Source organism: Paramormyrops kingsleyae, chromosome 11 (genome assembly GCF_048594095.1).
Source record: "Paramormyrops kingsleyae isolate MSU_618 chromosome 11, PKINGS_0.4, whole genome shotgun sequence".
Taxonomy (NCBI): Eukaryota; Metazoa; Chordata; class Actinopteri; order Osteoglossiformes; family Mormyridae; genus Paramormyrops; species Paramormyrops kingsleyae.
Genome location: NC_132807.1, coordinates 29,614,594 through 29,636,541, shown reverse-complemented (window position 1 = coordinate 29,636,541; position 21,948 = coordinate 29,614,594). Strand labels below are relative to the sequence as shown.

Genomic DNA, 21,948 nt, shown 5'->3' with positions numbered 1-21,948 from the left:
GGGGGCCCAGTTTGCGGCACCACCATAAAGCTACCCCCCCGCTAACATTCCTCCGTTGCAGAGTGTGTCCACATCGGCTCTGAGGGGACCTGATCGTGGCTTGGAGCTCAAAGACCTGGAATTTTCTCCTCGCCCGCCACCACCTAGTCAGTGATCCCCCCCCCCATCCCCCACACGTGGGCACCTGAAGCAACAGCAGACGCAGTGGGGCTTCCACCCTGCCAGCATGCGGGCGTGGGCGTGACAGCTGCCCGCGCGGACGGAAACGCGCAGAAGCATATGCCTGATGGCACCCTGGCCGTGTGATTCTTGGCTCCAATTAGCGCCGGGCTTTACTGCGAATCCATCATATCGGCCGCCAGTTAGTGACCGTGCGACTGGTCCGTATACACCGCAGTCGCAAGGTGCTCAACACGCTGTGCTCGGCTGAAATGCCGTGCTGTTGGCCATCACCGTGGAGAGAGAGAGAGAGAGAGAGAGAGAGAGGCTCTGTTCATCTCACCAGATCTTCTAAAGCAATGCCACCCCCTCCACCCATCCACCCCCCCCCCCACCTTTACCTGTCGGCACTGAAGAAAACAGGCCTTGAGCGGCTTCCGGCTTATTCTAAATATCGATGTGTTATTTAATACGCTGCATTATCATAATCAAAATACCAGAAATAATAAAGCAGAATAATATACACACAACCAGAAAGTGACTCTGACATCTGGCCTGCAAGGAATCTAGATATTAAGTTCACAAACAAATTAGCATTTAAATGAGGCAGGGTTTTATTTTTCAAGGTTAGGGTGTTTTTTTATGAATATTAAACCGTATTTCTTTTGTGGCGGATCTCATTTCTACAGCCCACTGTTCCAGGGCCGAGTGTCCATGCCGGTACAGGTGGGCAATATCACTGATTAATGGCCTGCTAGCAAACAGTGGGTCCGCACCAAATGCAAAGAGCCATTTAGCTAAAGATTCCATCCTCCCTGCGGTAATGATGAATTAACATCACGTACCCCCCGTCTCCTGTCTCACGGGAAGTTCTAACCCAGCTCGGTGTTCCTCTGCCAGGAGGAGGGCGCAGTGCCCGGCGAGGCCAGGGCAGACACATCCAGCTGCTTCATGGGCCCAGCCGCTAATCCAGAACCATAAATCAGCCATCAGACATGGCAGCTGCTCGTACACCAGCTCCGGGACTATGCTTCCTGTGTGGGGTCATAATGCTCCCCAGTTCAGAACCCCTTTTAAAACACACATTTTTATTTTAATTTGTGTTCAGACAGCGGATGATTAAGTGCAGGGCTGAGGTCACTAAACCAGAGGAGATGATCCCTAAATGTCCTCTAAATCCTCTAAATGTCCTCTAAATGGGGCCCCCACTGCTGACAGACCAGAGGGCAGCCCAGTGCAGGGCACTGAGAGGCTGAGTCGTGTTTATATCAGAGCTGGGAGCGCAGAGGCTTTGCTTATCTCGGAGCTTATCGAACGCTCTGGGCTGCGGTAGAGTAACAAGCTGCTTGGTTCGCACGTTTAACTACTGTTTGTACATGGAGATAAGGGCGATGTTAGCTGCAGGCATGACAAACGGCGAACACGCGGCACGTACACAGCCGTTAAGCCCTCTCCTGTCGAGGCGACAGACTCGCCCAGCTGCCATCAAGCAACAAGCCCAACGTTTCTAAAATTAATCTCCCTCATAATACGGTTGATTCATGAACCTGTACAAATGCAAGTTATTTCCAATCTAGCGCTCGTCAGCACCGCCATTGTAATGACAGGTGGATTAACTCGTAAGTCTGGCGACGTAGCCGCTTTCTGCTGCGGGTTCCCCCAGCGCTGAGCTCACGGTGCGCGAACAGTAAATAAAGTCATCAGGATGCCTCCAGGCCTCCATGAGTTTTTGCGCGTTTGACGACTCCATCGCCTGGGGGGGGGCAAATGCTATCCACTAGCCCCCCAGCTTCACACTCACCCACTGGCCCGTTCAACCATCCACCCCCGATGGAAGGCTTTAAGCACTCCGCTCAGTCTGTAGCCAGGATTCCCACCCCCCTACCCCGCCCCCCAGCCCACCCCCTTCAGTAACGGAAACTACTGCAAATAAAGCAGATTAGAGGCTGGATTGAGGGGCAGAGGAACTGGGGGAGACAGAAAGCACATCTACCCCCAATATTTCATTCAGCTTCATTCATTTCTGCTAATAAATAGACCTTTGCATTGAAATCATTAAACTGTACCTCACCTCCGTTTAGCTGGACTGACATTCACAAATGAAATATCCAAGATGGGTTTAACAAATCCTTACAGGGAGGAAGGAAAGCTATGTTTGTGTAGGGCCTACCGAACGTGTGCAATAATCAGAGCCAAACAAAAAGCCCTAAACCAATGAATTGGGAGCTTTAGATGACAAACCAGAGGCTTCTGTGCAGTGACACGATGAAGCAGCCTGCAGGATCTACCTCGCCTCTCGCTCCGGATCTTCCAGCCAGGAGAGGTTAACCTCTCGAGTGTGTGGGGGAGACTCTTAATTCCAGACAAAGAGCTGGACCTGAGTGAGAATTAGGCTTCTCCATATAGGCCATTCCCTCCACGGCACCGTCAAGCTGCCCCGTCACCAGGCCCTGACCCCGGAGCCAAAAGCCACACCCCCAGGGTCAGACTGTGCTACGTCAGGACAGCTAAAGGCCCCCCTCGCTAACACGTTCTGACCCACTGTACACAAGAGTAACATCTCTGCCGCCTTCAAGACAAAGTGCTGAATCGTGAATTTGGATGTGGTCAGGTGGGACGAGGCTCGGGGGGGGGGGGGGTGCGGTGTGCTTTCGGCTCTCCCTGCCATGAGTCACCGCAAGCACGCTTTCGCCGCGCAAAGAGGCGACACAGTGTCGGTGCCACACACGACCAAAGACGCACACGCTTCCTTAAAATGAACAAATACGCGCCAAGATTTACTGGCAATCTGTGCCTGCGAATGAGGTTTTGCGGGCAGGCTGGGGGGGTGTGGGGCTGTGGGGGTTTCATACGGCTGCACAGCTTTCACCATTTAACCCCGTGAAGCCAGCATCCCTTTTTCAGCAGGACATTCTACTACACCGATTGTGCGGATGGCTGGCCGCGGCCAGCTGACTCACGCTCATTAAGGGACTGAATACGAAAGATCCGACTTGGGCTGCTGCACATTGCCAGTTGGTTTTGCTGAGCCCCAAAATGCGTCCCACCCACTCGACGGGACCTCCGTACTCCTACAGTACATCTCAGCGATCATTTGATACTCTGGGGTGGGGGAGGCAGGGCAGGAATTACAACTCGTGGAATGAAAACAAGACTTTCCTTTTTTATTCATCAGGTGCAGAGACACAGGGAGCAGGCAGTCGGGGCGTCGGAACTAAAGCGCGGGAGACTCAGATTATATCTCTGTGGCAGCTGAGGCTGGAGGTGGGGCAGAGGCAGAGGCAGAGGCAGAGGCAGCTCAAAGTCAGCTTTTCACCCAGAAGACAACAGCTCCCAAGGCACAGGCATCGTCTGTCACAGGCTCCCCATGCACCCACAGATCCCTGCCTCGCCCCTCTGAACACCCCCCCCACACGCCTACAATCATAAAATGCCATAGATCTAAATCCACCCCCCCCCCTTGGCTCTGGCTGTGGTTTCTGCTGCTGCAAAACAAGCATATAAATAAACTTTCACTCGTATTTCACAGGCAGGATCTAATCATCCATCATCTTATCAGCGAGGACTTGCTGGTTCCTCTGCTTCATCTCCGCCCCTCTGTGTTCACCTTCGTTTAAAAGTGCATACAAAGAAATAAAAATTGCCACCGGTGGCCAGTTGCAAGGTGAGGTGAAAGATCGCGTAATGGATGATGTCTTTTTGGGGCAGCGCTCCTGTAAAGCGCTGATACGCTTCCCCGCGCCGGTCAGCGGTTCCGGGCAGATGATCGCGTCATGGGGGGAGGTGGATGTGGCCCCACGGCACGTACCTGGAGCGCGGTGTAAACAATGGCCGTCGAGCAGGTGTATGAACGCGTGACCAATTACTCTGTTCTGCAGAAGCAAATGTTTTAGCACACGGTCAGCAGTGCTAGGTCCCGCCTCCGTGTTACAGGAGGGGGGAAACCAGGCCTTAAGCCCAATTAACAGTAGCTTCATACAGACATATACATTTTCTGGAAAAGCTGTCTAAATATACCTCAAAAATCAGTATACAAGAATTCTTATCAGGGGAAAAAAATAAAATGATAAAATAGTAATTTCTTGCTTATTTAAATATTTAAACACATTTCTGAAGATTGAATTTTTCTTTAAAACAAGTTAATATTATCAGCCTTTCTCCTCCATATCCTGTGGCAAGCAACCCTGGAAAGCAATTTATAGGCCCTTAGTTTCATGGCAGGAAAAATTCCCGTTTTTACTCTCAGAAAATATTGCATATTAAGCAAAAGAAGGTTCTAGTTCCCCTTTAATCAAATCTCAATTGCACCTGTGGGGAAAGGAGCACCGTTTGTGGCAGCTTTCGGCAGTCTTTGGAACCACGATCTCTTCCTTCCTGCCGTCGCCGCCTTGCAAAGGATTCTTCATTCATGTTTAAAAGCACCGGCTTGCGGCGCGAGCAGCCGCGCTTCCCCTCGGTATAAAAATGTGAAAGCAGTTAGGCGTAAATTAAAACAAAGTTTTCACTTCCTAACTCTTAAGAATAATATGTACATACTTTGAAACAGCCCTGTACTGTTAAAGGGCCGGCAGAGAGCCAAACACACGTGACAAGACAAATAGGAGTGCAGCCGTAATTTCACTGAAGGAGGAGGGCTACAAGGTCCGGGGCGGCTCAGAGATGTGTCTCCGTGTTCCCCTGCTGCCCTGTCACCTCGTTAAAATCCGGGAAAGACTGATGTGCATCCTGATTCAGACAGAAACTGGCCGTTTACACTCTCTCAGCCTCACGCAGTGCAAGGCTCCCCACGCCAGCTCCGCACCCACTGCTTCCTTCCTCCTCCTGTTCCTCTGGAAGACATGTGGTGAGAATAATGAGATGGCCTATAATGACCCCCCCCCCCCCCCCCCCAATGTACAGAGCGTGGGGCAGGAAGGGCAGCGGGGGTCCAGAGATCATGGGACGGAGGACCCGGATCTGGCAAAAATTGATGCTGGTAAGTTGGGTTTGACTGGCAGGAGCACAGGGAACACAGTCACACATGCTCAGCGAGTCCACAGGAATATATGAGAAGGAAAAAAAGATTATGACAATTACACCTTGAGTCCAGCACTGTATTAGACCTTGAGACACAGCACTGTAAACGGAGACCAAAGGGGGACAAAGAGGCTCAGGGGGACGTCTGCCAGCTGGATCCTTACACGCACAGTAGCCATCTCTGTCTGTGGCGGCTAGGCAGCCAAGGCCTGCGACTCGCTGCTCAGCAAAGGCAGATAGAGAATCACAGACAGGAGGGAGAATGCAGGAGAGGAACGCTGATTCACAGACACCACATGGACATACTGTAACAGGCTCCCTCCTGCAATGAGCAAACACTCCAGTGCAAGTTCCATGCAAAAGAATAAAAGGAGCCTATTGTGTCCAAGAGGCTTGTGTTAAGTATTTAAAGTACTTAACAGTAGAAATGTTGAACACTGGCTCCAAATTTTAATGCACCCTGAGGAAATGACTTACTATAAAATACCGCATTCACGTGAACTCCTTTCGGTATAACCCTAACTTACTATTAAATACCGCATTTGCGTGAACTACTTTCACTATAACCCCAACCTACTATTAAATACCGCATTCACGTGAACTCCTTTCGGTATAACCCTAACTTACTATTAAATACCGCATTCACGTGAACTCCTTTCACTATAACCCTAACTTACTATTAAATACCGCATTCACGTGAACTCCTTTCACTATAACCCTAACTTACTATTAAATACCGCATTCGCGTGAAGTCCTTGCACTATAACCATAACTTATTATTAAATACCGAATTTGCGTGAAGTCCTTTCGATATAATCCTGACTTACTATTAAATACCGCAATCGCGTGAACTCCTTTCACTATAACCCTAACTTACTATTAAATACCGCATTCACGTGAACTCCTTTCACTATAACCCTAACTTACTATTAAATACCGCATTCGCGTGAAGTCCTTGCACTATAACCATAACTTATTATTAAATACCGAATTTGCGTGAAGTCCTTTCGATATAATCCTGACTTACTATTAAATACCGCAATCGCGTGAACTCCTTTCACTATAACCCTAACTTACTACTAAATACCGCATTCGCGTGAACTCCTTTCACTATAACCATACCTTATTATTAAATACCGCATTCGCGTGAACTCCTTTCACTATAACCATAACTTATTATTAAATACCGCAATCGCGTGAACTCCTCTCGATATAACCCTAACTTACTATTAAATACCGCAATCGCGTGAACTCCTTTCGGTATAAGCCTAACTTACTATTAAATGCCGCAATTGCGTGAACAGTTACAATCGGGCATTTACTATAGTTCCCTGAATTTTTTTTCTTCCCACAAGTGTCTGACAAAAACGATAACCTCCTTGCTCTCCTTGGGCAAAGCATGTCACATCTTTTCCCAAATTAGAAGCGCAGATCTGCACGTTTGTGTACACAGGAGACCACCACAATACGGGATTCTGTCCCAGGTCCTGATAGCTGACCTGGGAAATGGCGGTGGGCTTCCTTATGGGTCATGGGAACGGAGGGCCATAACCACAGGGTCGCCCCCCGCCCAACACCATGGACTTTCACTTGGCATCAAGGGCCCCCCCAGGAAGGCTGTCAAGGTGACACGGGAGATTAATGCACAGAGCCTGGGAGGCTCCTCTGCACTGCAGCGGGGGCCGCGGCGGGAACACATGCACACACATGCAGAGAGGCGCAGCGCACCTCCATCTGATATCGCAGGGGAGGTACGTCGCAGGAATCCACTTTCGGGGCGTGAGAAAACAGCAGACGGCGATGGTCCCTCCCGATTCGAGGAGGGCCGCCCTCCGGTGGTGCACTCATGCCGACACAGAGCGTGGAATATGGACGCCTCTCCTGCTAGCTTATCACGCGACAGTGGGCGGGGAAAAGCATTGATGTGGCAAGACTTAAAAATAACTTCCAGACTGACTCTCCACACACACCGCTGATAATTAGCTGTTTACTGCGACACATTCACTTCAGCGAGAGAGCTGGCAGAGCTGTCCTCGGCTGGGGAGAGGGTCCAGACTGCCTCTGCACAGACCCCCCCCCCCCAACCCAAACACACACCTGCAACTCCCCTCTGATATGACCCCCACTCACATGCATCCACACCTTTACAAGTGACACATCCTGAGCAAGAAAGAAGCACTTTTAGGAATCAGATGTGAGATTAACGACACATCTAATCTAATGCAGCAGGTCACAGGTTCAAAGACAGTTAAACAATAATGATAAATTAAAAAGAATGATCTAGTTCAGTGAAAGGAGCATTGGGAGGACGAGCAGACCAGCAGAGAGTGAAAGCCGTCTCAGAGGTGTGCTGCTAAGAGAAGCTGGGGGGTTCTTCCCAGTCACTTCCAGGGAATATCAATCTTTAGTTATGTTAAGTTTAGAAAAAGGTGAAGTCAGCATAAGAGCACCCAGTGCCGTTTTAAATTAGACCCGCTGCTGACGGAAGACAAAAGCAGCATATCCCTCCTTCCAGGTTCTCCTCTGCTGCCGTACATTTAAATATACGGAGGATTTGTGGCGTCACAGCCTAAGCGGCACAGGGCAGTGGGACCGGATCGCGCACTCTGCCTACCCCAGCCGTCGCCCCTTCAATGCCTCTGACACACTAAGGAAACAAGCTGCAGAAATGCAGCAGTTTGTGGCTCTTTTCTTATCAAATGTCGCCTTTTTAAAGCAGTTACTGTCATCGCTGCCCCTTCACGCCGGCATGGTCCTATCAATCAGAGATCTCGGGCCTTCTTCACACCAAAGAGGGTGGGGGGTCTTTTTATCCGTCAGCGGGGAGATGAGAGTGTGGCATGAAGGGGGTTAGGGGTTACAGACTGACGAGGTTACGGGTGCAATCTCACTGCGGATCCCACGTGACCTGCAGGGTTCTGAGATGCGTGGAGTCTGGCTGCTCCACAGACCGGGCCCAAACTCGCTGACCACGCCCCTCTCCCCAGAGAGGAGGTGCAGTGTCAGGCACAGCCGGGACCCGCTAGCAGGCAGGCCGTCCTCAAGCTCCTCGGCACAGCTTTCACCTCCTTCTATAGCCCAGCCTCCCTTTGCGTGCTCAGGCCCAGCCGAGCCGGGCTCACAGCCACCCCACTGAAGCCTCCCTAAAAGCCACAGGAGATTTCGATCGTTACTTCCCTTCGAAAGGGACAGAAATGTGAGAGAGATAAACATCTCCTATGCATGCAAGAGGAAGATGACTTTTTGCATTTTTTTTTTTATTCCTTTTACTTGCAGTTTCATCCTCACTGCTAGTTCTGCATAATCAAAGCTGTGACTGACAAACCGAAAGATGCTCCAACCAGCCGAATTTAAGAGAATCAAAAGCTTGGAGTGAAAAATAACAAAGCAGAATTGTCTGGGTCCATTCAAACGCCCTGCACCCTCACGCTGAAAGTAGAACACAGACCTGACCAGACGGGCACACTGGGCCGTGAGGACGGCCAACCAGCATGTGTCCCCAGTCCTCAGGGACCCCAGCAGAACCGCGGTGGCCTGCGCCTGCACCAGCACCCGTCAGGAAAGAGACGAATCGAGCCCGTGACACCTCCCGCATAACTCTATTTACCGCCATTTACAGTAATATATCGCCCAATAAAACCGCTCGCTGCAAAACGGATGCCACAACTTAACATTCTATCTGAGCCAAATTAATAGGAATTTAATGCAAACGGAACAGCATTTAGATAATATTTTCCAATTCAATTTCCTTAACAAATGTCCCAGGAAGGAGCCGGGAATGGAGTGATGGAGCCATTCCTCTTACGCTACGGAACAAGCGAGCATAATGGCCAGCTAACGGTATTGTAGCTGCTCTATAGAATACGTGTTCACATGCTATCGGAGCTCAAACTGCACATGCTGCCCTTATAAACGAGAGGCCTCTCCACCGTCCCAGGTCCAGGCTGGAGACTTGCTCCCAGCGGGTCATTGAAGCCCATCTGACCCAACCGACACGGAACCTTGTGAAGGTTCTGCATGGACATAATGTCACATTCCCAGACCCACCTTCCTGCACGGCATCTATACAGCAAACAAGGTGTCCAACCCAAAACTTACAATACTTGTTAAAGATACTTGCTTGTCTTCCTCACTGGGGTCAAATCGGAGTGATAAAGGGATCGTCGTCAGGCCCACAGCGGGAGCATCAGGCCCCCCCCCCCTAATGTGGTAATGTGACACGACGCAGCCCTTTGGTTACGCTCTCATTTGACTCCCCCCCCAAAATTTTTGGGGAGTTTTCCTCCATCCGTCTCCTCAAGTCTCAGAGGATGTTTGGTTTGCCCTAATTGGTTCCCAAGCCAGCCTAACCCAACGGCCTTCTGTAGGGGCTGGTCGCTCCAGCAACCACCCAGGGGGGGCGTGGGGGTCTCGCAAACACCACACAGGCCTGTAATAACAGGCAAGGTGGGCAATTAACGGGGATACAAAGAGACTCATTTGCAATGGTTATTTATATTTGGGAGTGGGGGGGGCAAAATGGCAGGCTTTTTTTTTGGGGAGGGAATTAAAAAGCACCTTGGATCTGGTGATGTGCACATGGAAGCCTTGGAAGGAGCTTCCATCAGTAATTACAGCCTTCAGGGGTCCATTATACACATCCCTTGGGAGGTGCAATGAAAAGATGTGCAGAATTTTAAATGGGAACACTGGACGCCTTTACAGCCACCGTTTAACAAGTTAACCGTCAGCTTAACCTGAACTCACAGTGAACGGTACAGTGAAGAGCCAGGCAAACGTGCAACGCCAGTTCAAGGGGGGCAGCAGGTGCTGGGGTTAGCAGCCCCCAAAGAGATCTCTCTCCATGGAGGCCCTATTGCAACCCACGGAAGAAGGAAACTATCTATCGTGGATAACAGCATGGTACCAGGTTTAGCTGCAGCACTAAATACAACTTTAATGTTTCATTGTTGGGTCAGCAGCGACTTTTTAGGAAACTGATGGCACTAGTCTGCTTGCTATGCGGCTGCGTGAAACGCAGCACACCTCCGTGCCTGGTGGTGGCAGCAGAGGGCCAGAGCACGGCCACCTTGTGGCAGTGAGGCACAGGTGCAACTTGGCAGACTTGTACTTTTGCCAAGTTGCCTGCCAGGAATCGATGTTCCAGTGTAAATAAGACCGAGGACAACCCGAAAATCCTGACCCAGAGCCTTGTACCGATGACATCAGGGAACAGAAGACCTAGTGGGCCTTTCAGATTCACGTGAAAAGCCAGTGCAGTGTGCCAACAGACGCTGGCTACTTATTGAACTTTGGCTGTAGCATCATCTCCGACTATGACCTGCTGCTAATTGACATTTTTTTGTTGCTTTCTTTAACCATGCAAAATAGGCCATTCTACTTCTTAAACTGAGCAGAGCTGCTGTTAAATGCTATTTCTGGCTTGTGAACAAAAGGCTTAAGCATCCCCTGTTTTCAAACGTCTCTTTACAATACCAAGCATCCCCTTGAGAGGGCACCAGAGAGCCCAGTCATGATGCCTGGCTCAGCACATCTGCTCCTTCTGTTCCTTTTTTCTCTTCTGTAGAGGTTTATGGCAACTTCATAACAGACCATAAAAACTACCAGTGGAACTGTATAAACAAGATGGACAGAGTTTCTACTGTAAAACACATTTGGTGTATAAATATTTATCTTTTCTTGACTCCAAACTCCAACGATGAAGCTGAAACCCCTGAGGACAAGCTTCAATGGTTGACTTGCTAGACAAGGAGCAGTGATTTAGGGTGTGAACTGCAGTGTGGAAAGCCAAAGGAATGTCACTGCGGTCCTTTGGTGCACTCGCACCACCCCTGCTCTTCTGCCAAGAGATCCGGTCCAGCTGGGAGGGCCAAGCAGTTGTAACCAGTATGACACAAACTTGGAAGTGAACCAACAGAAGCACCACCCATACAACACACAAGACTAGTGCATTTATTCCTTTGAGGGAGGCAACTTCACCGAACCAACAGCTGATCCCAAAGGCATGGTAGGGCTCGTCAGGGGTCCTACCAGCGACGCCCGACAGGCCTCGCTTTCTCAACCTATTGGGTGCCATCGGGGCCCAGATGAAAAAAACAAGGTATTCAGGCATAACTCTGCCAGCCAGAAGCTCACGCCGACTCCAGATCACTTGGGAGACTCCACCCACATCCAAAGAAATAAATCAGCCCATCCCAACCTGACCTGCACCTCCCCAATGATCACACGGTGAGGAAGAGGCACCCTGGATGGGCTCTCCGCGTGCTGGACAGCTGCTGTAAGCTGGCGGTTTCCTCAGGACCGTTTCACAACACTGGCGCTAGCTGCCACCGACTGTAACCAGATGATCATGAGTAAATAATCCCACAGCTATTTATCATTTCTGCAACCTGGCCTGTCTCCAGAGTTAGTGCTTTTCATATAATCAGTCATCTTCCCAATAAAATTCTCAGCAAAATAACTCTTATTATGGGGGGAAAAAGGCCACTAAAATGCAAAAATGAGACTTAAAAACTAAAATGTCCAGTGGCCTGAGTCAGTGATGCCGTTAGGAAGTGAGGCTTGAATTTCCTCATATATGAGCAGCTGATGGGGGGGGATGAATATGGATGAAGTGGCAATGAGCAATAGGCTGGGACCAGTGTCTGCCCACTGTTAGTGTGTTTGCAGACATAATATACACGATATACACAAAACCTACTGTAAAATATCACCCTGCGTTTGTTCAGTTTAGGTTTCATTAGTCATGGGTATATAACGTTACATTTAATTTCTAAAGCTATTTTACTTTTTGGCTCAAGTGTCCGTGTTAGTTAGTTTTTCGCCCCAGTTGGTAAGTTTGCTGCTGTTCCGGTCTCCAGGGCGACGCTGCCGTCGGTATTGCAGCAGAACCCATGACAGGTTCATCGACTCCATGTGTATGACGCTCCTCCCCAATTATACTGCATGAGGCCTTACATTCCAAGAGGAGAATTTTTTCCCTTAAATTAAAAAATAAATAAAATTTGAGCTGCAGTCTCCAACGTCCCACTATCCTGAACCCCCATCAGCCTCTGCTCTCATAATAAAATGCTGAAGCAGAGGAATTAGCACGATGCAAAAATGACTCTTCTCCAAGTCCTCGGCACGGAGAAATGTCATACTTAAACTAGATGTACCTTGTAACAACAGAGACATAAAAGCGTTTGGTTTTTTTTTTCTGGCATCTTATAATGGAGCCCAAGACTGCCATTTCATAGGATCCTAGGTTCTACTATGGCTTTAATAAGAAACTATTTATAGGTAGACATATCAATGGAAAGCTCAGTCATGTCTAATTAAGCTCATAATAAGGTCTGAAATGGCCCTACCTGCTAGGCTAGGCAAGCTCATTACCATCCAGAGTGTTGCCGGCTCTGGGCTTTCTTATTTTTCAGACTTCAGGAAGTCATTGTGGTCTCATCACTTCCTTTTCAGAGGTACGTTTTGATCCCACAGCAGTATAATGCACTGACGTTCAGCGATGGCAGGAGCCCAGACAGATGAGCGTGTACACGCACATACACAGAAGCACACGCACCTACGACGGCTGACCACAGGAACTAATTACAATGTGCTGCAGAGGACAGCTGCATTAAAAAGAAATGTAATTTCATGTAATTGCGTGTATTTGCATTCAAGCCAAAAACTGAAATATTTAACAGGTGCCAGTTACGGATTCCAGGACTTTCAGCTGCATATCACCCTAACCTTAAAACCAGTTCATTTTGCTGCCATTCTCAAGTTAACCACACAGACGCGGGAGCTAACTGAGTCTACACTCGACCGTTCTCATGCATATAGACCCAGAACCTGAAATCCCAGGAGAACTTTGGTGTTGACCGCTAACTTAACGATTTTAAGCTCATTTCTTCTGTCTCCCGGTCAGCATCTAATTCTACTTCCTTTCAGGTCATTCTGCCGAAACTTCTTCATTAATCAGACTCCTGTTAAAGCTGCGAACAGTGTCGTCCATGCCAGTCTGCCTCCATGATGGAAGTCTGACAAACGGCCATATCACCACCATCTCCAACCGAAGGGGCCGACAGTGGAAGCCTGGCCAAACGGTACACGAGCGTGCCGGGGGGAACCTGACAATCTCCGACCTGATTGGCACACGGCCAACGCAGACCGCAAAGCTGCCAGGTCACAAATATAAAGTAGGGGGCCGCAACAAATCAGCTTCAAACTGACGACCACTTGGCCATCTAACGACCACTGCCATTGGTCAGTTTTCTGAACCACAACCCTTGACACCAGGCTCAAAAGGTCCAACCCCATGAAGATCCGACACATACAGGCCGCTTGGCGAGGATTACGTGCATTCGTACTTCGTATACGAAGCAGACACACGTTGGGTTCTGTGAGCCTGTGTTCCTGTGTAATTTAAGCCAGTACCTCACTGGCGGCTGTCAGTATGTCGCCACATGGCATGTTACACTGACAGTGAGCTACACATTCCTCTCTCCAGTGACTGGAGGTAGGTCAATGATCTACAATAATCTCATAAAAAAGGGAGAATTTCATTTCCACACTCAAGCTCCCAACTTGTGGTTCATTTTTACATCTGGTAGAAATCAGCATTTACAAATCCTTCCAGTGCGGGGGGGTGGGGGGGCTTGCCAAAACTTGCACCTCACCCTAAAATAAAAGATGCCTTGTTCTGAGCCCAGTATAAGGTGCATAAAACCAAATGTGCAATTACCAACCTACCTAATAGTTTCACTTATTCTTATTGACTAAAGCCCCCCCCCCTTATTTATTATATTTATGATGCCCTTGCATATACCCCCCCATGTCTCTTGTACCTATAGAGTGTGTATATTGTGTTTTTATATTATTTTTATATCTTGTATTGACACTGCCACTATCTTGCATCTTTGTGGTCTTGCCAGCTAATTTTGTTGTCCAGGCAACTGTACAATGACAATAAAAAAGTCTTGAGGTCTTGAAGTACTGCAAAGCAAGCACATAGAAAAGAGCAATACCTGAAATATGAACTTCACTAATACTGTACAGCTTCAAAGACTGCTGGATAAACAATACTACTGCAAATGGAATCAGCACAACAAGAGGGAAGCCTGACTGAGACCTCGTCAAAGACCACTGACTTAGACCTCGTCAAAGACCACTGACTGAGACCTCGTCAAAGACCACTGCTTTCTCTGTCAAGACCCCCACTTTGCATATTCTAACTGTTAACATGATAACAGAGAGACAAATGCATCTTAAGTCAAAGTCCTACACACAGTCTGCGGTCACCTTGCCGGGATCCTCCCAGTCACTCCCAGTCAGGTGAACACAAGGAGTGGAAACATGACAAACGCAGCTGGTAAGCTTCTCAACAACAATCAGAGCAAAACTTTAACCAAAAAAAACCAAACTAAAACAAACAAACCAGCTGTCAGTGTGTTTTTTATTAATAACCAAGTCAAAATAAAATAAATGAGATAAAATGACCAAAATTAAATTAAATCACGAAACCATTAAAAAACACACTTTTCAGGTTTGCAATAATGCAGTGAAAAAAATTGATCTGATGGCATAACTGAGTATGACGGGACTCTACCCAGACTGTTACAAAACATTCACTGCAAAAGTGAACAGTTTCCAAATAATGTAATTATGCTGCACATCGGTGTAACAGAAGCACAGATTCTAAGAGCGCGCAGTACAGAGTGCAGTGAACACAAACTGGCTCCCACTGCCTTTTCATTACATTTTTTAATCAATTAAGCAGTGAATTGGAACAATTATTCCTTTTCTCACTCCTATTGATATTTTTCTCCCTGACTGCTTTCAGACCATTTTCTCTCCCCTAGGGGAGATTTATGTTAGATAATTCCTTCCTGATTAAAATAAATCAGACCCCCCAAATTCCTCATTTCCTCCACTCAAAGCCAGGTAAAAAAAAAAAAAAAAAAAAAAGTTAAAAATAGAAGATCTTAACCAGCTCACGCTTTCACTTTACCCAGCAATGGAAAATCCATGTTTTATATTCAGAAATATGTCATCAATTCGACAAAATTGCTTCTGTTGCAAGGCTGGACACCCGGATCTCGCTGCAGAAGCCGGGTCAGTCAGAATGGGTGGACTGGACCGGACCAGGCCCAGGACGACACGTATGAGCAAATCAGGCAAGTCTGCACCAGTGTGACAAAGACAAGAAGCAACCACCTTTCACCATGAAATCAGAGTGCAGCAGCCTCCACATGGACAACACAATCTCCCCTCATATGACCAAACCAAAGGTGGACATTTCAGGTCCAGAAAGTAAAACTCCAAACCAGGATTTTGTTTTAACCAACCAGTGGGACATAAACAGTCACAGTCACAGAGTACTCAACTGGTTGGTTGGTTACTTTCTGGAGCTGAAGGACAGATTTTAGCCACTGGCCATGGCTTTTCATCAGAGCTCCATCACGACGGCAGGAGGATTGAAGGCCATCCCGACGGCAGGAGGATTGAAGGCCGTCCCGACGGCAGCCATGGCCCTGGCATCGGACGAGCAGCTGAGCCGAGGCCCTGATGCAGGAATGGCTTCTACGCCAAACGTGGGTCCAATTAAGCTCTGTTACAGAGCAGGGGAGAATGCCGCGAGAAAGCCATCCATCATATCACGAAAGGCGCGATGTGTGCCTACATGCCCCCCTCCCCACCTCGCCCACCCCACTGTCCTGCCTGCCGTTCCTGCAGTGGGACAGACTGCTGTAGGCCTGGGTTAAAAGCAGCCCCCTTCCCCGTGGCAAACCCAGTGCAGAAACTGGCCACAGTGGGGCGCTCACTCGAGCAGGACGCGTGTCATAAACAAGCACTTTAAGAGCGGTTTGGAAGAAATAATAAGTCCGCCCAGTCCTTTAATTAGGCCTGTTAATGTTCCTGTCCAAAGACGCCCCATTGTCCCAGGCTTCCTATTGCGATTTCTCACACTTTCATTTGTTGTCCGGGATGATGGATTGTATGGGATGGCTGTCATTTCACTTAAAAAGGTTTAAATGACCATACTGACCAGGGAAATATACTAAAGGCAGGATTACAGCTCCTTTAAAGGCTGCTTCAGGGCCATTTTTCCACATAAACGGCCGCACTGCCATCTGAAATGTATTATTTAAACCAAAGAGCTCCAGTCCCAATAAAATGGCTTTCAGCAACCAGTACATTTGTTAAACAAGCCAAGACAGATTGTTGTACTGTCAGCGCAGACGAATTAGCCAAACTGGCAGGGTCTCTCCTTTAAGAAAAATTATAAATTAAATATATATGTATATATACACAGACACACATATTATATATATATATATATTTATTTTATTTATTTTTTTTTGGGGGGGGGGGGGGGGTAGTTGAAATGCATACGATTTGCTGTAATCTATAAGCATCCTGTAATTAATCAGCTAATTCCCCCTCAGCCCCAGGATCGTGGTAATTAAAGTTCTGTAATCGCTTATTCTTTCTGCTCCAGCACCTGCATTTCATTTGCTTATTTTCCCAGAGTCATACATCTGTGTGACTGTCAAACTGCCATAATATTAGTGCAATAATCAAAGTTAATTATCAGTCCCTCCCCCCCGCCGTTCCCCCCACCTCCCACTGCTCCAAATAAATGCTATTGCAGCGATCGCTCTCACTGTCCTCAAAGAGCATATTTTTAAAGGTTTACAGGTGCATATCCCTGGGGGAAGGAGCTTACAGGTGCAGCCCCTTACTCTTTATTGGTTAAGGCTGCCCAGCTCACAGACTGTTGGAAGGAGCTGGACTTAGAGCTCGCTGATCAAAAGGAAACATGCAACCCCGCAGCGAAAAAGCTCAGACGTGGACACTGGCCTGTAATGAATGGACATCACACATAGGGTCCGCCTCAAACCAGGAAGCACATTTTATAGACAAAAGCAGGCCTATGTGCAGGAGCACAACTGAGAGTGTAAAACGTGCTCTTGGGAGTTTTACTTTCACAAAAATATTCTGAGGGCAGAACAAAAAAATTATTGGTTGAGAGAGACAACCAATCAGATTGTAGAGGATGTGGGCCCAAGCAACTAGAGGAGGCAGGACCAACAAATTCAATGTCTTGGTCCTTTGGTTTTGACCTCTCTAAACCAAGCATTTTTCATTCTGCCCTCAGAACATTTTTGTGTAAGTAAAACTCCCACGAGCATAAAACACACCTTCCCTCCAGCACAGCAAATCCACCATCTATTATGGGTGATGGAATCTGTGATATTCCACTCTCTATAACACTGACAGCCTTGCAGGCCCTAGTGGGGGTGCTGGATGTCGAACTCACCCACTCCTCCTGGATGAGGCGTACGGCTTCCCCAGCTCGGGTCTTGTTCCGGCATGCAAGGATGACACGAGCTCCGTGGAGAGCAAAGGACTTTGCAGTTTCAAAACCTTCAGGAAGAAGGGGGAAGAGAAATGGACAGTTAAATGTATGGAGATGAATATTTTGGAAAATTTTAAGGTCTCTGTTCTTTTTCAGGGGTTTGTGGATTGGGATTGAAAATTGGAGATAGATATTACGGAAAATGTTCTATCAATATAAAAGCCATGGGCTTTAATCACATGCCTTTCAGAGTAGAGTGATGAAGCTCACTGAATTAATTTGGGAAGAAACTACTCATATTTGAAAGATAAAATTAGCAGCAGCACAATCACAATTGTAGAAGGTATCGAGACTAATGATATAGGAAATAAATGAACATAAAGAAACATAAACCCAGAACATGGAAAGGAGAGCTGTATTTGGAAATGAATACAGCAAAATGCAGTTCGATTTCCAGCTCTTAACATCAAAACGCTAGTTGTTCGCTTGCGACTTCAAAGGAGCGATGATAAGAATGTTTAGCCAATGAAAACTCCCCTAACAACCAATGTGAGGAGGCTTCTGCCTTCACGCCGAAATCCCACCCCAAAGACCATGTCTGACTGCTTGGACGCGCAGTTTTACACCCAGGGCAAGGATAAACCACTCAGCGAGAGCCTTGGGAGATTCAGGACGGGGCTGCTTTGGAATCAGCCTGACTTAGTGAAAGTTTAAAGCTGTTGACAGGTATACAGTCAGGGATCTGTCTGGGCAGACAATACTAATAGTCGATTTGTCTCATGGTGCATCACGTGACTTTTTCATAGGCGGCCGAGTAACGCCAGTTTGACTGACATCAGTGTCTGACACCTGAAGAGCAGCACGCTGAAAAGGCTGTAGTGCAGAGCCTGGAGTTAAAAATTGCTGGACGCCATCTTAGAACATCCCCCCCAGGACCCGGAGAGCCCCCAACAGCTCTGAGGCAGCGTGCGGAGAGCACGGGGGCTGTCTCGGGTTAGCACGCCGCGTGAGAGATGGGGGAATTCTCTGGACCCGTTTAAAGTGCCTGGCAACCCCTCAACCACATAAAAACACAGCCATGCTCCTGTGGCCATCAAACAGCACCTTCCGAGTTGTGGCCCTCACTGCCCCCCCGTCATTACCCCTCGCAACACCAGCTGTGGCACATGCCACAAGCGCATAATATGTTCATCAAAAAACTGGGAAGTAGTCTTTGGATGGTATTACGCCACCGGGGGGAGGGGCTGTGACCTGCCGTTTGATGTGACAGCACGGCACGACTCTCCCGTCCTAAAGCACAGGCCATAAAATGCACCATAAAACTCACACCGACCGGCTGCCTGCAGTCAAGCCAGTGCCGCGCTTGGCGCCGTGCTCCTCACACCTTCACGCCGTTTGCGGCAGGTGGGACAGCAGGAAACAGCAGAAGGAGGGACCATGGAGGAATGTCGTCAAGACAGCCCAGGGAGCTTCAACTCCTATAGGGAGACGAATATTTGTACTCCTCCAGGAGGGACCAGGTACCACAACCAGCAGCGTCTCACACTCTTGATCATTGTACCTTTTCTGGGAAATACAGCAGTCAGAGACCAAAAAAGACAGACGTTAGATATAACCAGATCCCCCAGCTTCAGATAATAATAATAATATTTAATGTAACTTTTATTGATCCCCATGGGAAAATTGTCTTTTTACACCTCCCTCAACTTGCTCTTCGTAGAGTAAGCTGTCCGCGAAGGGCAGCCACCTGTTGGGGCGCCCAGGGAGCTGGGGGTTAAGGGCCTTGCTCAAGGACCCGCAGACGCGCCGAGGCTGGGTTTGAACAGCCGACCTTCTGATTACAGGCATACAGGCTTAGCCCACTGAGCCACACGCTGCCCCCTATAGCATCTAAAGGTCAAATTCACAACAGTGTGTGCTCTGTTGACCTGTCGTGCATGGCTATGGTACCAACACAACACTCACTCCCCCTTACATATTTTCAAATTCATATGCTCATCCATGACAGCCAGAATTTTCAGACTTCCCAGAACTCTTAATCAGATTCTCATTAAAACTGGGAGATAACTGTGAAGCCAAGTAAAATCAAATAACTATGGAATGAAATTATATTTTTGGGGAGGAGGGAAGGTGGGACAAACAACACCACAAACTTCAGAGGAAGTGAACAATATAAGAGGTGAAAAAATATACTATTTATCTACAAAAAAAGAACAACTTAATTAGTGCCAAATATCAGAAACCCTCTAGCTGGAAATGCAGAGTTCGGGATTCAGCTGCTGTTGGACATCGTCCACATGTCTTCTATTCTGTGTGACCTCAGGCTGCGCTCCAGTCAAGGAACATATTTAAACAGCCCCCATCAACCTATTCCTGACTCCGTTATAAATCTAAAAATCTGCTAAGTGACTCACTTCTGGATCCGTTCCATGATTTCCATCCCTGCAGATAAACGTCTTGCATTTAATACTTTTATGTAATGTCCACCCTGCATAAAACCTTGTGTGCTGTCATTCAATGGGGGGGGGGGGGGGGTTCATGTTTGTCAGCACAATTAAACATGGTTTGAGACAAAGGCAGGAATGACAGACAGAAGATTCCCACAGTCGATTTTCACCAGTGTGTGGATCAAATCAAAACCAGGGCCAGCATCTTCACAGTGCACGCTGACACTGGGAGTTCAGCTCCGAATGCGGAGCTGACAAGGTTGCAGAGCTCATGGAAACACGAGTGTGGATTAACTGCGTAAATAAAACCCGACCTGATTCTGCATATATCATACCCGTACTCCCAGCAGCTAAAACTCATTACATCACCTCCAGTCTCAGCGAAAGCATTTAAATACTTTAATGTGACAGGTGAGATGTCTAGCATTTCCTTGGTGGAGTAAGTGAGGATTCTGTGCAGGGAGTCTGGGTCAGAGTGGGATTTTGATGGTCATGTCAGTGTTTTGAGGGACTGATCAGTGAGGGTAACTGTTCTGATTTTCCGTAGGTGGAGTGAGGAAGCTGAGTTTATATTTACATGCAATCATGTTGAACATAAGCTATTGTGGTAAGTGTCTGCCCTGCTGTCAATCGACCAATCAATCAGCCACAAAACTCTAATGATGACATAATGGCCATCTGTTTATCCTATCTGACACCACTAAACGGCACCCAAACAGACAGGCTTCCTCAGGACAGAGAGATATTTTAACTTCATAGATCACAGTGACTAAGAAGCAGAAACACGCGTCTTTAAACATAATTTCACAGTTACACTCCAAACAATTTTGAAATGAGAGTTCAAGCCAAGTATACTCTCTGCATGCAATGCAAAAAAACTTTATTAAAATCTGCTAGGATAACATGACTACCATGAGTTACTATATTTGTAATGGAATAATCGTGTCCCACATGTCAGTTACAGATGTGCACAGGTCAAAATGGAAAGCGCACAACAATGCCAGGCTGTGTTTTCCCAGCAATAACAAGGGCTTGACTCTTATTCTCAAGTTGGCGTTCCAACGCAGTCGACACACACTGACCTTTCACCCCTGCTGCTCACCATGGAAACGGTGCACAAATTAATTTCTGGGGAGGTGAACAACAGGACAAGGTTGTTTTTGAGAAGCAGAACAATAGACGTGACAAGTAGCAGCACTGCAGGCCAATGCTAAGTATTACCACTGCAACTGCTTAAGGACACTGCATTGTGACAACAAGAAGCAATACATCACTACGACAACAAGGAAAACACAAATTAATACCAGATTCTTTCTGCCAAAAGGCACCATCTGATGTATCAAAATCAGGCATTTTCATGAGCTCTCTCAATGATGATAGATCTGCCATTTTAACTTGGATCACCATGGTTGTGCTGGAAAACCGACGAGACCAAGGAGCTCTGGCTCTCATCACCCAGTCTGAACTCTGACCTTGTATCCCGAGCCGCTCTCGCAGTTTAATGTGGCCAATGAACCCACCACTTTGTTTCAAACCAAGCATAAACTTTGTTTGATTAAGAAGTCCTGAGAAATGTCTCCATGGGGTTTGAGAGAAATGAAAGCAAGGAATTAGTCCCAGTCAATTAGCAAAAATGCCCGCTTGCCCACTGGATGTGCCTGGACATTCTGAGCGGAAAGGGTCGAAAATGATTAAGTGTTACTGGTCCGTTAGCACTGGAAGGACAGATGCACATGTGTGTAAGTGACCATTCCAGGTGCAGAATTGTATATGAGAAAGAAATGAAAGCTCTTGAAAGAAAGAAAGAAAGAAAGAAAGAAAGAAAGAAAGAGAAAGCCAATGACTCTGACCCTTCAATACTTGAAAGGGCACAACAGCCAGTGTGAATTGTGTGTTATTTTCTTAGTTACTTCTCCTAAATACCTTCGAATAATTTCAAAGAGATGTTCATTATATGACACTTAGACTTCAACTTGAGACAGCAGC

General features: G+C 47.5%; 1 protein-coding gene across 1 annotated transcript in view; it reads right to left on the bottom strand.

Annotated features, from left to right (window-relative positions):
• The window catches only part of wwox (WW domain containing oxidoreductase), a 246,105-nt gene that overhangs the window by 214,000 nt on the left and 10,157 nt on the right, over nucleotides 1-21,948 (bottom strand). The window contains exon 5 of the mRNA XM_023810755.2: nucleotides 17,477-17,583. Within this exon, the coding sequence (XP_023666523.1) occupies nucleotides 17,477-17,583 (107 nt within the window). The remainder of the gene's footprint in view (nucleotides 1-17,476; nucleotides 17,584-21,948) is intronic.